The 14,734-nt window shown below is 36.6% G+C and overlaps 1 protein-coding gene and 1 long non-coding RNA gene across 2 annotated transcripts in view; one reads left to right on the forward strand and one right to left on the reverse strand.

Moving 5' to 3' along the window:
• Positions 1-554: 554 nt before the first annotated feature.
• EIF2AK4 (eukaryotic translation initiation factor 2 alpha kinase 4) overlaps positions 555-14,734 on the reverse strand; it is a 41,053-nt gene continuing 26,873 nt past the window's right edge. Inside the window, exons 26-38 of the mRNA XM_065840271.2 lie at positions 14,418-14,534; positions 13,708-13,773; positions 13,027-13,197; positions 12,306-12,440; positions 12,068-12,175; positions 11,374-11,502; positions 9,682-9,768; positions 8,252-8,364; positions 6,663-6,721; positions 5,435-5,529; positions 2,937-3,005; positions 2,279-2,323; positions 555-1,257 (exon numbers count right to left, since the gene is read on the reverse strand). Coding sequence (XP_065696343.2) covers positions 1,063-1,257; positions 2,279-2,323; positions 2,937-3,005; positions 5,435-5,529; positions 6,663-6,721; positions 8,252-8,364; positions 9,682-9,768; positions 11,374-11,502; positions 12,068-12,175; positions 12,306-12,440; positions 13,027-13,197; positions 13,708-13,773; positions 14,418-14,534 — 1,389 coding nt within the window. The 3' untranslated portion in view covers positions 555-1,062. The remainder of the gene's footprint in view (positions 1,258-2,278; positions 2,324-2,936; positions 3,006-5,434; positions 5,530-6,662; positions 6,722-8,251; positions 8,365-9,681; positions 9,769-11,373; positions 11,503-12,067; positions 12,176-12,305; positions 12,441-13,026; positions 13,198-13,707; positions 13,774-14,417; positions 14,535-14,734) is intronic.
• Positions 1,253-7,572, forward strand: LOC139828104 (uncharacterized). The gene is made up of 2 exons (XR_011739364.1): positions 1,253-4,429; positions 5,044-7,572. It is a non-coding gene; the product is annotated as an uncharacterized lncRNA (long non-coding RNA).

The following is a 14,734-nucleotide window of genomic DNA, read 5'->3' on the forward strand; positions in this document are numbered from 1 at the left end:
ATAAGCTAATGGCAAAGATTCAGTAGAAAATAATTTTCCCCTTTGTTCCTTTTCCATTTATCTAGTCTGCCTGGTGTTTACTCAGCGATCTAAAGGCTTGTGGCTAAGCACTGAATAGGAAAGGAATTGAATTGGAATGCAGGCATTGAATAGGAAAACTTTGTCAGGGACTGCACTGCATTCAGACCAAACATTGTGTGAAATATTATTTGTATGTAGTAATTGCAAATCACAGCTTTGCAAGTCCCAGAAGAAAAAAGTTTCACTTGATACTTAGTTGCCTTAGTAAACATTAGGTAACTTGAAGCTATTTGGTGTATTTCTAAGAAAAATGAATAAATTTTGAGTCTCCTTTTAAGGTTAAGTAGTACCTTCAAGCTAAACACAGGTTTAAGAAAACGTATTATAAAATGAAACCCACAATAGGACATAAATGCCCAGGTCTCACTTAACTGTACCAGTACATGCAAGAGTTGAAAATTTGAGGCTTAAAACTGTATGTGCCCAGACGTATCTGTTTCACCCTCACCAGAATCCAACAAGGAGACCACAAGTTGAACATAAATGTTTTTATGCTTAGAAGACAGAAACAGGTTTAACTGTACAGGTCAGGAGAACATGCATCATGTTTGCTTAAAGCTGGGCTCTCTGTCAGCTGTGCCAGATTCCCATCATGTTCCTTCAAAGCAGAAGGAATTAAATGTGCTCATGGGTTTCAAAAGGCAAGCTGAGTCCCTCTCATGAGTAAAGATGGCTACTGTGTAGTAGAATAGCAGTACACCTCAGTGTCTACAGTTGTTTGCTCTCCACTTTTATGGACAAAGCAGCAAATAACATAATAGTGGGAATACATTTTAGAATTTCTTGAAAGGGTTTATAAAAATGAAGAATTTACATGACCAAAAATTTACATTTTACTACAAGTAAGGATTAGATGACCAGTAAACTCTTCCCATTTTGTTTCATGTTAGCGAAGATCAGTACTCAAGGAAGTATACACATTTCCTGAATATTTCTTTTTTCCTCAGGGAGAGGGAAAGGGGAGGACAAAAGAAGAACAGCTTATTTAGTAAAGTTTGAATGCAGAAATAATGAAGATGTTTTATGTACCCATAAGAGCTTAACAACGTACCTCTTTTCCATTTTGATACTGTAAATTTCATCACAAATTGCTTGTAAGTACGAACATCTCTGTTTTGGCCATCGTGACACCAGTTGTCTCACAGTAGCATCAAAGGCTTGTCTATCTCCATCAAACTAAGAAAAAACAATTGACAAGGAGCTGCAATACAGTCTTACATTCTCTCATGAAGGAAATAATCCTCCGAATAGTATTCAGTCTTCTCAACATTGTGTTATGATGCCAATGTTCCTTAACTGAATAGGTTATTAAAATGGTTTCACACAAAATTCATATAAACAACACGTGTAACTTGATGTTTTGTTTTTAAAAAAGAAAACGTATCAAGAATTTAGTGATCAGTTTCTTAACACCACAATAAAAAAAGGTGTAAGCAATGAAAATTACTCTGTCAGTTTTGCAATGCTGGACAGAATATGAGAACTGTGCCATAAGGGTTGTCAAAAGTGAATGATGGAAGCTGATCATGTGCATTTTATATTATTTTTTACAAATAAAAACTGATACACTATCTCCATTATTTGGATAGACTGGATGAACTAAGCATTTTGAAAATATTTTCACATGTCTCACTGGGGGCTGATTACCAGACAAGCGCTGCTTTGGAGCAGCAGATGTAAGGTGTGAAAGTACTGAATCTACTTCCAGGCAGGACGCCCTTCCCGAGTATGCTTTTCTGGGGGGTGGGGAGGTGTTCATCTCTCTAAGAAGAACTTCTGACTTTACTGCTGTCATTAGAAAAGAAGAGAGCTTTTTATCTTGGTTTCACCAAGAAATGTTTCAGGTACTGTACTTGAAACAATTGCCTCTTGTGTTTTGGGACCTCCTTTATTAACAGCTTGAAGAAATGCTTTTATTGAAACTGCTATTAATGCTTAATGGTTTCTGAAAATGAACAGTAAGACTTAATTTCAGTTAACTATCCTTGGGAAAAAAACCCAGAGCTTTGGATTAGGACTTCCTACTGGTGTCTTGTGTAACTTGGACATTTGACAAAATGATTTTTCCAGCCTCAGTCAAACTCCTTGGGTAAAAAAATTCCTTTCAAGTTTTAAAACCTAATTCAAACTCCATTAGGAACAGAATTTATCATCTATTGTTCAATTAGAGTTTCAACGACAATACTTAGTTGCTTACCTCTAATGATAAGAAGTGTATCACAGTTGCTTTTGGCAGATCTACCTGTAAAAACGTCATCAATAAATTAATATTTAACCATTCTTCTGTTACCAGTTCGCCAACTGGAGATTAGCTGTACTGAAGGGAGTAAGACTTTCTGATTTCCAAAGAAGCACTTGTGCTGACAGAACCAGGAATTTACCAAGGTTTTAAGCTTGATCTGTTAATAACAGATCCCACTATGGAAATCTCCAAATAGGCAAAGGCAAATAGGCAATATGTTTCCTGAGCGCATGTGTCATTTTAAAGTCCTTTGTGACATGGTCGGCAAAGTCTAAAAGCCATATACAAACAACAGCTATGTTGGTTTAAATATAAGAGCAAATCTAGCAGGAACAAGTTATTAAACCCACCACAGTAGTTAGCTTAAGTACAGCTGAAGAATTTACAACTAAATACTTGTTAAATTTTGTCCTGTGCACCTGTCCAATACACACAATTTGAGATACTTTTCAAGTATTAAAGAAACATGCCATGGGTCTTATTTAAGCAGAAGTTTGATTCATCTGGTATCTGTAAAGAGAGGCTGCTGGCAGTAATTTGTTCCAGACAGCAACTGCATCATACAATTCAATTAAGAATTTGAAATTAATTCAGGCTTCTGCCAAATACTTACTGCTAAAATCTCAATCTCACTTGTTTTCTGTTGCAGGCTAGAAATGAATGTCTGAAGTCTTGTTTGCACCTGCCAACAAAATATGGGAAAAAGTAAAATGACACTACTGTTATTTTCTATTTCATAGATGGTGAGAAGAGGCTGCTTCTAACACAGGATGTATAACTACTTCATTTAAACTAAAACTCACATTTAATGTAATTATTAGTAACAATTCCAGAATAATCCTTGATGAGTAGACAGGAAGGAGACGGGGGCTGAGCCACTCCTGCAGCAATGGTAAAGTTCTGATAATACTGGCATTGTACTAAAGCGGACAGAGCTGCATGTTACAATGTGAATTCTCACAAATGTAGTTAAAAAAACGCATTTCCGTTTCCGGGTGTTAACTTTGAGGAATGTGAGAACCTGTGACTGATGCAGTGAATCATCTCTAGCTGAAGGAGGATAACTGATTTGATAGCCAAACCAAAGTACAGGTCATTGTGGTGGATGCACTTGACCACCTCCCAGCCAAACCAGCGGCAGTTTGGTTCAGGATCCAGAACAGGTAAAGGCCTGAGCTGCAGCTGGGCCAAGAACTCCTGTTAGGAAACCCACAAGGAAGCAGAAGAGCACATTGAACACCAGTAAGTTGTGAGTTCAGGGAATCTCATGCAGACCTTTCCCATTGCATGCAATTTGACTATGAGTCAACCTCTTTATTATATAAATACGACAGCCTGGATGAGCCCACTGAGCTCCCTCTGCTAAGTAACTGGCTGTAGGGCGCTGGTTTATATTACTCACAGATCAGTGGATGAGCCCAATTTAAGTTTCATATAATTTAGCTTAAGCAAATGCATACTAAAGATAATGAATCATCTAGAAGTATAAGGATGTGTGATTTTTAATATACTCTCTGCTTCACATTATTTAGGAAGCTGGATTTGCCAAAATCTTAAGCTGTGAAGTTCTGCTCATATTTACCAAAAGCAGATACAGACTATACTAAACATCTGCGAGATAAGGTTTAGTTGGCACTTTGCTGGGAAGAATGGAAGTGCCTGGGGAGAAAATGACGACTTCAAGGCTAATACAAAGACATTGTGGACATCTGCAAGATAGGGCTTGTTCTGCACTTCCTGAGAAGAAAAGGATTCATTTGGACAAAACACCACTTTCAAGGCTATGGACTATAAACACACCTACAGTTAAACAAAACAAAAGCCATCTGAGATCAGTGAAAAATATCCAACAAAAAGCAAGCCGACCTCAGAGTTAAATATTGCTATTGGACTGAATCATGGTGTGAATGAGCTGTAAAGATATAAAAATCCACGTTTTTCTGCGCTTGGGGGGGACCTCTGCGCAGGCACCCAGCTCCAGCCAGCCCTCCTGCTATTCTAATTCATTATGTTTTTTATTTCTATGAGCCCTGATGCCTGAGAGTTTGCTTCACGAGTCCAAGGATCCAGACTGGAACGACCTGACACCAGGCCCCCGGAGGGAAGGTAAGCAGGATTCAGCTTGGCATATTTCCTCCGTGCAGGGCACAATAAAGTGAACCTTGCCACTGAATGTCAGACTTCCTTTGAGTGATCCAAACACTGTTCTGTGGAAAGCAGGACCCTAAATCACTCCCCTGCAACAGTCATGCCATGTAACGCTTTTTTCCAGAGCAAGCTATTAGTAATCCTGCAAAGGTAACACTTTACAAACATAGTGGCAGCCTTGCACAATGTTGTCTCTTGTACCTTAGAAAGACACTTTTGAATATTAAAAACCTGAAAACAGGAAGTCTGTTTAGTACAAAGCTCTGAGAGTAACATCCACTTCTTTTTTCGGGTTCCGAGAACTATTTATAGTGGGGATTTTCTGTTGCACGCCCAAATTTGGACTGAAAGGAGAATAAGATTACAGTTCGTTTTATCATGTACTCTAAGTATCTTGAAGCCAACTGTCCTAAATGAGCAAACCCTGACGTGTTTCTAGCATCACTTAATCTTTTCTACATTATTATAATAATATCATATTTTAGGTAGGTTTTTGGGATGTGTGTTGTGGGGTTTTGTTTGTTTCTGGTTTGTTTTGTTTTGTTTTTTAAATCTGTGATTTTTTTTCTTAGGTCTTTAGTTCGAGACAACATAATTACATACTTAGAGTCTGTGTTCCAAACATATTGCAAATTGAAAGTATGCTGAACTCGCACCTTTAACACACTTCAACATTTATCAAAAATGGAAGATTCTTGAACCACTGTTCCCACTAAAATGACATTTCTAATATAGAAGTACAATGATGGCTGAGCCGCATCAATGTCACAGATAATCCCCAAGATCCAAAATGTTAAAAAATGTGGTCTTTGCCTTCAACACTCTATGCTGTTCATAGTCTACTTTATGAATAAAGAACAAACAGGATGTATTTTTGTAAGTTAGGTGACAGTGAAAATATGGATTCTACCATTCCTTAACTTCTAACTGTCACTTCTTAATTCCTATTTCATGTGTGTGTACCTGAATTTCTTGGCGACGCCTGGCACTGGCAGATAATTTTTCAGGAGCTATAACGCTAACATTGGGCACAAGAGTTCCATGTGATTCAAACGCACCTAAAATGCAAACATAGAGTTTTAGATTATATTCTTTCTTCATAGAAGAAGTAGCAAGAAACACAAAATTCACAAATATTAATAAGCTGAGGTTCAAAAAGCTGCTAAAAAAACCCGAAGTCAGTCAAGTAGATAGGATAATGAACCGTGTGTGTAAATTCTCAAATGCTCATTTATGGCTTTGAAAGACTGGTTGGTAAGAATAAGAAATCTGATATTTTCTACCAGTATTTCCTGAAAATAATAAAAGGTTCCAAATGGTTTGCAGAATTTTACAGAGGAATATAGCATACATAATATCAGAAAAAGAAAAGCTATTACAAGAATGGGGCAACTATTTAATGGACAGTCCCACAGCAGAGCCAATGACAAAGCAAACAATAAACGCCAGACCCTCCCATTAACAATAACTAAAATCTGAAATGGCTTATTTTGAAATTCGGATTGCCACTGCTGGTAATCAGACACACACAAAAAAACCAAGTTATGTGTGGCCATCTCTCTCCCTCACTGTTATGCAAGGGGACCAAAAACAAGTGTTACTTTTTACAACCACCACCACGTACTATATGAGTACTTAAAAATATTAATCAAAAATGCCAAGCTATCCACACAAAAAGTACTTAATATTATTTTTTATCTACAAACATCTATGATCAGACTAAGGAGTGAAAATCTGTAGCTAGAAATGTAAAGGTAGTTTCATTTGAAGAAAAAAAAGACTCTTAGAATAGCAGGTCAATGTACATGGGTCTCAACACCATAACAATCACAGGTCATGTCATTTGTCATAAATATAACATTTAATTTCTCCTCAGCTAGGAAATATTCATGGTTTTTGGCTTTCCTTCCCCCATCCTGAATCACTGCATCAATGAATGCTTGTATGGGAAATATTCAGTCTGTTGGCCAAGGCACTTATTTTGTTAGTTTGGAGAAAATTCCAGTTTTAGATCACTTGGAACAATATTTGAGACTAGGAATAAGTTTCTAACCAGAGGCACTGCTAGAAAACATTTTACTGCTCTGACTTTGGTAGTAATTTTAAAAATTATGTTCCAGCAATATTTTCTTATAATACAGTTTTTAAGCAGAAATACAGTTTTTATGTTCTACAACTAGAGACTAAATACCTGAAATGTTAGTAAAGGATCCCTTTTGATTTGGTACTGAAAGATTATCTGAGGTTTCTCTAAAAATAAACAAAGACAGTTAGGGAAACAAATTCATAACAACAAAGAAATACTGTAATAAGACGTGGTTTCAGATTAACATACAAACATACTTATTTCATTCCAACAGATAAAGAAATTTATGGAGAATTCCCAGCACGTATCTGCAGATTAAATTCTATTCTGGAACAGACAGGAAATCATACAAAATTACATTATAAAATGTGATCTAGAAGCAATCTTTGTTTGCTATGGATAAAAAAAGACCCCGTGCTCCCCATCATGCAAGAATGATTTAGATCCTAATACTACAATATATAATGAGAATATTCTTTCTAAATTGTTAATTTAATCTACAGCTTCTTACTTATTTCTGTGAGATAATGCTAAAGTATCAAAGTAATATTTATACCTAAGGTCACACATATCAAGGAATCTTTCAGTTATTAGTTTGGATCCTTTTACTTTCCATATTCAGGATTCATTAACAAAGAAATTTGCCAGTGTTACTACAATCACAATTACTGCATTTCTCTGTTTACTATTACCAAATATGAAGTTCTCCCTCTTCCGTTCTCAGGATCTAGAAATAAGGTAACTTTTAGAAAGAATTATTTTCTTTCACAGCTTCTAACACATGAGAATCAGGTTAGCTGCAAAGGTAAATGCCAGGCCTGGCTGAGGACAGACACGAGATGACGAGGCGCAGCAGGAGACGTCAGCCCTGGCACAAACTGCTGCTCCAGTTTAGCAGTTCCCAGCTTAACTATTTCCTTTATTGTTCCGCCTATTTAGAAATACTTTGGATGTCAGATCTGTTAGTTTCTGAATTCAAGTTTGTGTGAATAAACCATGTCTGTTCCTGCTGCCACTACGTATGTACGTATATATGTACACACATATAAATATCTATATAGATGTGTGTGTAACTATGTATTTACAAAGGGATCTGCATGAATAACAGCTATACTGCTTATGCACACAGGTGTAACTGTAGCCTCTTCTATGATTTCTGTACTCAATTCTATTTGTGACAACAGTGATTTCAACACAGATAGGATGATGGGGTGTTGCTGTGTACCCCGAGTCTTTGCTGGGTGTTACTTTCACTTGTGCCAGTGTGTACAGGTGTGCTACAATTATACCTTCATTTTTACTGTATGAACACCTCCTCAGAATGAAAGGGATTTGCTGCTTTAATTCTTTGATTACACAGTACCTGAACATAACCAAATTCTGGTCCTGCCATACAAGCAATACTGCTGTTCTAGTAGCATTTGAGCTGGATAACCATGTATGAAGCACTATGGTTGTTTGACTATAGGAGCAGCTGGGTAAAGTGGTCTCTTTCCTAATCTCAACAAAAGTCCATAATCAAACCTTTTGCTTTTCCCCTCAAAAGGGATTCAGCAAAGCTCTAATTCTTTATCAAATAAAATCAAGGTTAATATCTTAAAATATCTTAAAATTATTTCATATTTTAAATTATTTCATTAAAACAAAGTCACTTCTGATTTTGACTATTCACGTTGACACGTTATGCTACTTACCTACTACATCTTTCGTCACAGATTTTAGTTTTCAGTTTCTGGATCAGGTGATCTACTAAGTCAGATTCTAAAATCCTTTTCTCCGTCTGTCTGTCCTTCTCAAAGGATTTCACCTATGGTGTAGTTCAGTGGTTCTTAAGATTGTTGATTCTTAAAATGGCATATGAATAAACTTATCGAATTCAATCAAAACCTAACTGGATTATTCAGCCATCAAGGGTGAAGCAGTCAAAGGCAGGAAGCTATCATCATTACCAATCACTGCCAATTAAATATTTGATTAGATTTTTTTTTTAACCAACTGATTTTCTCTGCATTTCCAAAGCTTAAACTAGCTTGGCTACTTGTACTTGTAACGTGATAATTAACTTTTCAACAGAATGCTTTATAAGTGCAAATACCCTATTAATAAGAGCATATTGGTTTGGGGCTTTTTTGTTACGGAATTATGTTAGAATATGGCTTGCCTCTCAGTTCGCAAGACTTAGACTCAAACAGTCAAAACTTAGAATATCTGCTCCACCTTTACTGGGAAGAGATTAATCTGTAACAACACCATTCACCTGATTAGCATGTTCTTTGTTGGTTTTACTTCAATAAGGACATATCTAAAAGAACGCTCTGTAATAGCCTTGTGGAAGACACTGATATATCACATTCTCATCATCAAAATCTACTTGTTCATACAGTTAATGCACAGTTATTTGCCATCTCTGTTATATTGACATGGAACGTGAATAAAAGTGGAAAAATATTTTAGTAATGCACATTGACCAGGTAACATGGCCACACCAGATGCTGTCAAATGACCACTTATTTCAAAGAATAAATCTTCATTCAATGAATGATGGACTTTTTCCTAATGTTGCAGAATCAATAATATTTTAGAGCTTTTAACTTCTAAAAAGATACAAGAACCACAGACTGCAGAGCACCTAAGGTGTTAATTCATATTGTGACACAGTCCAGTCTTTCTATCTTAACATTAGCTTACAGAGACTCTGCTTAAATTACATGGCCTTTTTTAGATTTATGTTTTAGTTACATTTGTTTTGTAACATGGAAAGCTGCCAACTGGAAAGATGACTGAGTCACTTAATTCATTTTGATTCAAAGAAATCAGAGACAACAGAAACCTTTTTCTATGTAAAGACACTGGTGACTCAAAGTCAAGCAATGTCTGAACTAATTTTTCAACTTTCCTAGAGGAAAGGAGGTCTGTAAATAACAGTGTTAGGGAGGGATAAAAAACAGGCTTCTCCAGAAGAACTTCCTGTTATTTGGCAACTGAACTTGTATTTACCTAAATTCCACATTCTTTAATACTTCACTGAAAATAATCATGATCTTAAAAAAAAAAAAAACCACCACATAGAGCAACAAATAATAAATCTGAAACACCATCAAGCATCCCCTGATCCCACACTTACCTTCACATGGCTTCCCTCTTTATCTGACACAAGAGCCACATATGTAATCCCAGAGCATCTGCAATACTCCTGCAGTTCTTCCTGGGACTGAAATGGGAATGGAGGAAGTGGAACAGGTTGGAAATTTAGCAAATTATAAAATTAACACTTAAGTAACTGAAGTCTCCTCTCCTCCATTAAAATAACTTGGTATGCAGCAGTTCCACTAATTAGATATGTGTCTGAGAGTGGAAAGCTTTATTAACAAGTCCAGGAAGTGAAACTTCATTATGCATGTATTTATCCACCTAACGCTCCTTGCAAACTGAAATCTACATTAAACAGAGATAACGCCTAGGCCCTGCAGTGCTGACTCCCACATGGAAGGGCTAGCTGGCTCAAGCAGTGCGGGGTTCAGGTAGCTGTAAAAATGTGCAACAGAACATCAGCCAAACAGTCACCACCCCACTGGCTGCACCTGTCAGGAACAGCTCAGTCCTGCACGACTGGCGCTCTGCCATAAAAAACTACTGCAGCTGTGTTTCATGCGAACCTGAGGCTGACTGACACCATCCTCAGCGCTGAACTCCCTGAAGGCCTTGCTAGGCTGACCTAGCAGGGGGCTGCAGGACAACATTAGGCAGAGGAAGTAACTACCCAAATCTTCACTCCTTAAGAGTCACAAAAAGAAGAGAACTCAGGGTGATCATCAGAAAAGCATAATGATCTGGATTCTTTTAACAATTCTGAGAGTTTAAACCATTGGAAATGTTATGGCAATAGATTACCAAAAAGTCAGGCAATAAAGTGATTGAGCTCAAAACTGTCTGCGCTGCAGCACGTGACTCAGGACGGCCAGCCGCACAGTGTGTCTGTTGTTAGTCACCATCTGGCACGCTCATAGGGGAACCAGGCTCAGTCCTCAGGTAACTGCCACCACTGTCAAAAGGGACTTGAGCACTTGTGCGTTGCTCACGACACCAGTGAGGCAGCAGTGGCTAAAGGTCTAAATGGTTTCAACTGGAGAAAAAAGGGCACAGCTCAGCTTGTCACTCTCTGCTTCTTACCATGCATCTCTCCAGGGATCCCACAGTCTACCTAGTAGCTCAGGTTACTGAACTATTTGTCTAACAGTAGAATGATGTCAATATTCCCCCTGTACCCCACAGTCTTCAGCCATCTCTGGATATAAAAGTTGATGCTACTGTTCTGTTCCAGACGTGCCCTTTGATTAAGGATCAACTTCGTACTTCAGGGATCCTACTTGTATCTGTCATTGAAAGGAAAATTTACTGCCTTCACTGGCACAAAAAAAAAAGAAAAAAGCTTTGGATTTGAAGAATCCTCACTTAAATTAATTGGAGTTAATTGGCATCATTTAAAATTCATTATGTGACCTTCCCCTTCGATTTCAATTGGCCTTGGACTCCACACTCTCTGTGTAACTGGGGAAGGTCACTTAATTCCTCTGTGCTCTGGGGAGCACATAAAGATCCTCCATTGCACTTTTAAATATGCTGGGAGGTAGAGAGGAAGAATCATACAAGGCCAGAGAGACTTAACATTATTGTATCTGAGTAACATCCTACATGCTCAGTTTTATGAGTCTGTAACTCAATAAAAGCTAGAAAAAAAACTGAAAAAAGATGGTTTCAGGCTGCACTAATTTTAGAGAACAACAATATAGCTAAGACACAGAGACAGGAATTCTACCTGGGACCAGTCATACATTATCTCGGCTGGAATTCCTGCAGTCCAGAGTTTCTGAACAATATTGATAGCTCTACCCATTGACATCTGACCAACGCTTACAACCAGCAGGTCACATGAGCTGACAGAAACCTGAAGGGAAAGTAAAAACAAGGGGGACGACATTAGCCACAAGACCACCCTTCCCTCCCCACCCTCTAGCTTAGCAATGTTTACTTATTCTTATAAAGAAAGGTTACTAAAACACGCATTCCACAACCAAGTGAAATTGTGTCACACTACACACAGTAGCCCATTTTCTTGAGTTTCCTTCCATCTCTACCTTCTATACTTTTATAAAGGAATAAGTGGTAAGGGCAGAGTCACAGTTATTATAATAGCTAAGTATCTACACTTGTATTCTTCCATCTGAAACAACCCACAGGCTGAGAAAAAGATGTCCCACTTAAATTAAAAATAAAAGGGTATAAGCCTGATGATCCTCTCTTCCATAATTCTTATTTTACTAAGTAATTCTATGTAGAGAAACACAGAAGAAAACGTATCATCTTGGTGTTTCCTGTCTATTTCGGTATGGTTTTGTTTTGGAGCACAACTGAATATCTTATTTTTTGCCTGTGGCTACAATTAGGTTACTGAACTATGAGGGGCAAAAACAGACAAATAAACAACTTCAACTCCCCAGAAAAACACTTACAGAATCTTCCACACCGGAAACAGCAGCAGTTATTTTATCTATAGCTATGCTGACTCCAACAGCTGAAGGAACTGGTCCTACTGTCTGTGGCCCTCTGAATTGTGGAATCTCAAAACAAGAGAAAAACAAAATGGAAGACTCAAATAGTTACCTTTGCAAAATGGCAAAAACATGTTCCATTAATTCATGTTGTTTTTTAAAAAAAAATCTAAATTCATTAAAAGATATGAGTGCATACCAGATGATCATATCTGCCCCCTGCAGCAAGAATTTCAGGCACAGTTCTTTGTCTTCTTTTGATGTATGCTATAAACTGAAAGATAATACCATTGTGCTGCTGTATTTTGTAAACTAGTCCCAGATTTATAGAAACCTGTAAAATAAAAATGAATATGTTTACAAGACTTGTACCAATATTGCCAGCTAACATAATTAACTTCCTATTAGCAGTATGGATTGAAAACACTGTTCTAACATAAGGAAGACATATGGAAACACTCATTATTTCCAAATAAAATAAAATTAAAAATAAAGAAATGACGCTTTAATCTTAAAGCATCCAAAGGGACATACAGCACAAAGCCCAAACAGCAAGACTCAAGGAAGGTGGAGGAGGTAGAGAGACCTTTAGTACTCATCAGCTTTCTGTATTTTTAAAATAGTTCGTTTCAAAACTTACAATTTCTTTATGCTCTTGGTAATGCCTTCAGTCTTGTTTGGGAAAAAAAAAAGGCTGTGTCATTATACAGAAATTAAGCCAGAGACTTCTGACTGGAAGAGGTCTTATTCTTAAAATGCATTAAAAAAAAAGTAAATAAACACCAGCATTTTTACTTGTCATCCAAAGGCACTTAGATGCGCTTTTTCTATTCTAAAATACCATTACTTTTTTTCCTGGGAAATTACAAGGCCCGGCGGCCTATAAATCTATTAACTTATTAGCAGAGCATTTTACAAACCTGAAGTTTTATTCCAAGTTGCTTTAACAGACCAATGATTTCCTCTAAATCCTTCATGCCATGCTTCAGCAGCTGAGTGACACCTGGCTTTTGTTTCATCATTGTGTTTAAAAATGGAAACACGTTACTTGCTTCTCCCTTCTGCTCAATGAATCTGTAGAGTCGAGAAAGCTAAAAACAGAAATAAAATAAAAACCACTGACAGAGCTCCTAACAGATCACATCTAAAAAAAAAGAAAAAACATTTGATTTGGCATGAGTAAACTATTTGCCTTTTTTCCTTATTTTTCCCACCAGCTGGTTTCTGCTTAGCGAGTTGAAGAAAAGAATGGACAGGCACAAGTCTCATTATTCATCAACATTTGCAGACAATTTTTTTCCTCAAGTTTCTCTCAGTGTGTTTTACTGAATACATCTGTACAGTACTCCATTTACCCTTTAATTGCTTCCAAAATCTTAAAAATACATTTAAAAGAAGAAAGAAACTTGGACAGTTGCAATACTGACTTCTACAAGGAAGTAAGAGCAAAATCAGACTACTTCCAAAGAACTAATCTATTTTGAACAGCAGATGCAACAGTTTATGTTTCTTATTCTGGTTGATTAAATTACAAAGTAAATAAAATATTACTGACTTATGGCAAATTACAGGGAAATTAACACGGAATTAAAATTACTTACACTATTTGATGTGAGAGAAAGATTACAGAATTTGGCTTCTACTTCTCTTTTAGTTAGCTTTTCAGTCTACAAGAGAAATAGAATCAAGTTTTCAACAACTTTGCTGCAAAAAAAAAAAAAACTATTTTTGAGAAGAATTAAAAGACAATTTTCCAATACCTTTAATTAAAGGTTGCATTTACAGACTGCAATAGTACTGTAAAAGAATAAAAATAATCAATAACACATTTTTCACCTCTCTTTTAGTGAGGTCATAATTGTCTTGGTTTCAAGAAGCCACAAAAAATATAAAAATACCAACTTTGTTGAAAAGCACTTCTGCATAAATACTGAAATGCTTATGTAAATTAAGAAACAGAAAAAAAGAATAAAATGAAATAAAATAATTTACTGGGATTTAAAGACTACCTTAATAATTCAAATGAATTTAATCTATTTTCTCTGCTTATAAGGTAGAAAAGACCAACATAATAAGATACACTTTAAAGTTTTTATTGAATAACCTACCAGTTCTTAATTATACAGGTGAATAATTCTCTCATAAATACACATTTAAAAGTCATCTTAAAACATTCCAATCCAGAAGCAACAGAAAAGTAATTAATTTAAATTTACAGCCCGAACACAGCCAGCCTTTTAGAGACAGCTCCATAAAATAAGATACGCTACAGTGATGATTACAGAGATCAGATTAATAACTACTGTCTTACCACAGCATCATACAGAATGATATAAACTTGATTGAGTTTATCCTCTGGTATCCCACAGTGCAAAAGTATAGCTTTCAGTAAGGCCGTATGGTTCAAGTAAATACTGTAATTTCTTTCCTAACAAAGGGTAAAGTAAAAGGGAAGGAAGAAAGGAAAAAAGAAGTTTTAATGCACCCCATGTTGCTTAAAAGAATAAGAATAAAAAAATAGGTTTCCTGAACATTTAAGAATAGTTCAAAACCAACTTCAGACCTCTCCTTCCACCACCTTACCTTCTGCTTATAACTAAAGAATGGCAGGGCTTGTCCCATACTACA

Source organism: Patagioenas fasciata, chromosome 5, assembly GCF_037038585.1.
Source record: "Patagioenas fasciata isolate bPatFas1 chromosome 5, bPatFas1.hap1, whole genome shotgun sequence".
NCBI classification, from domain to species: domain Eukaryota; kingdom Metazoa; phylum Chordata; class Aves; order Columbiformes; family Columbidae; genus Patagioenas; species Patagioenas fasciata.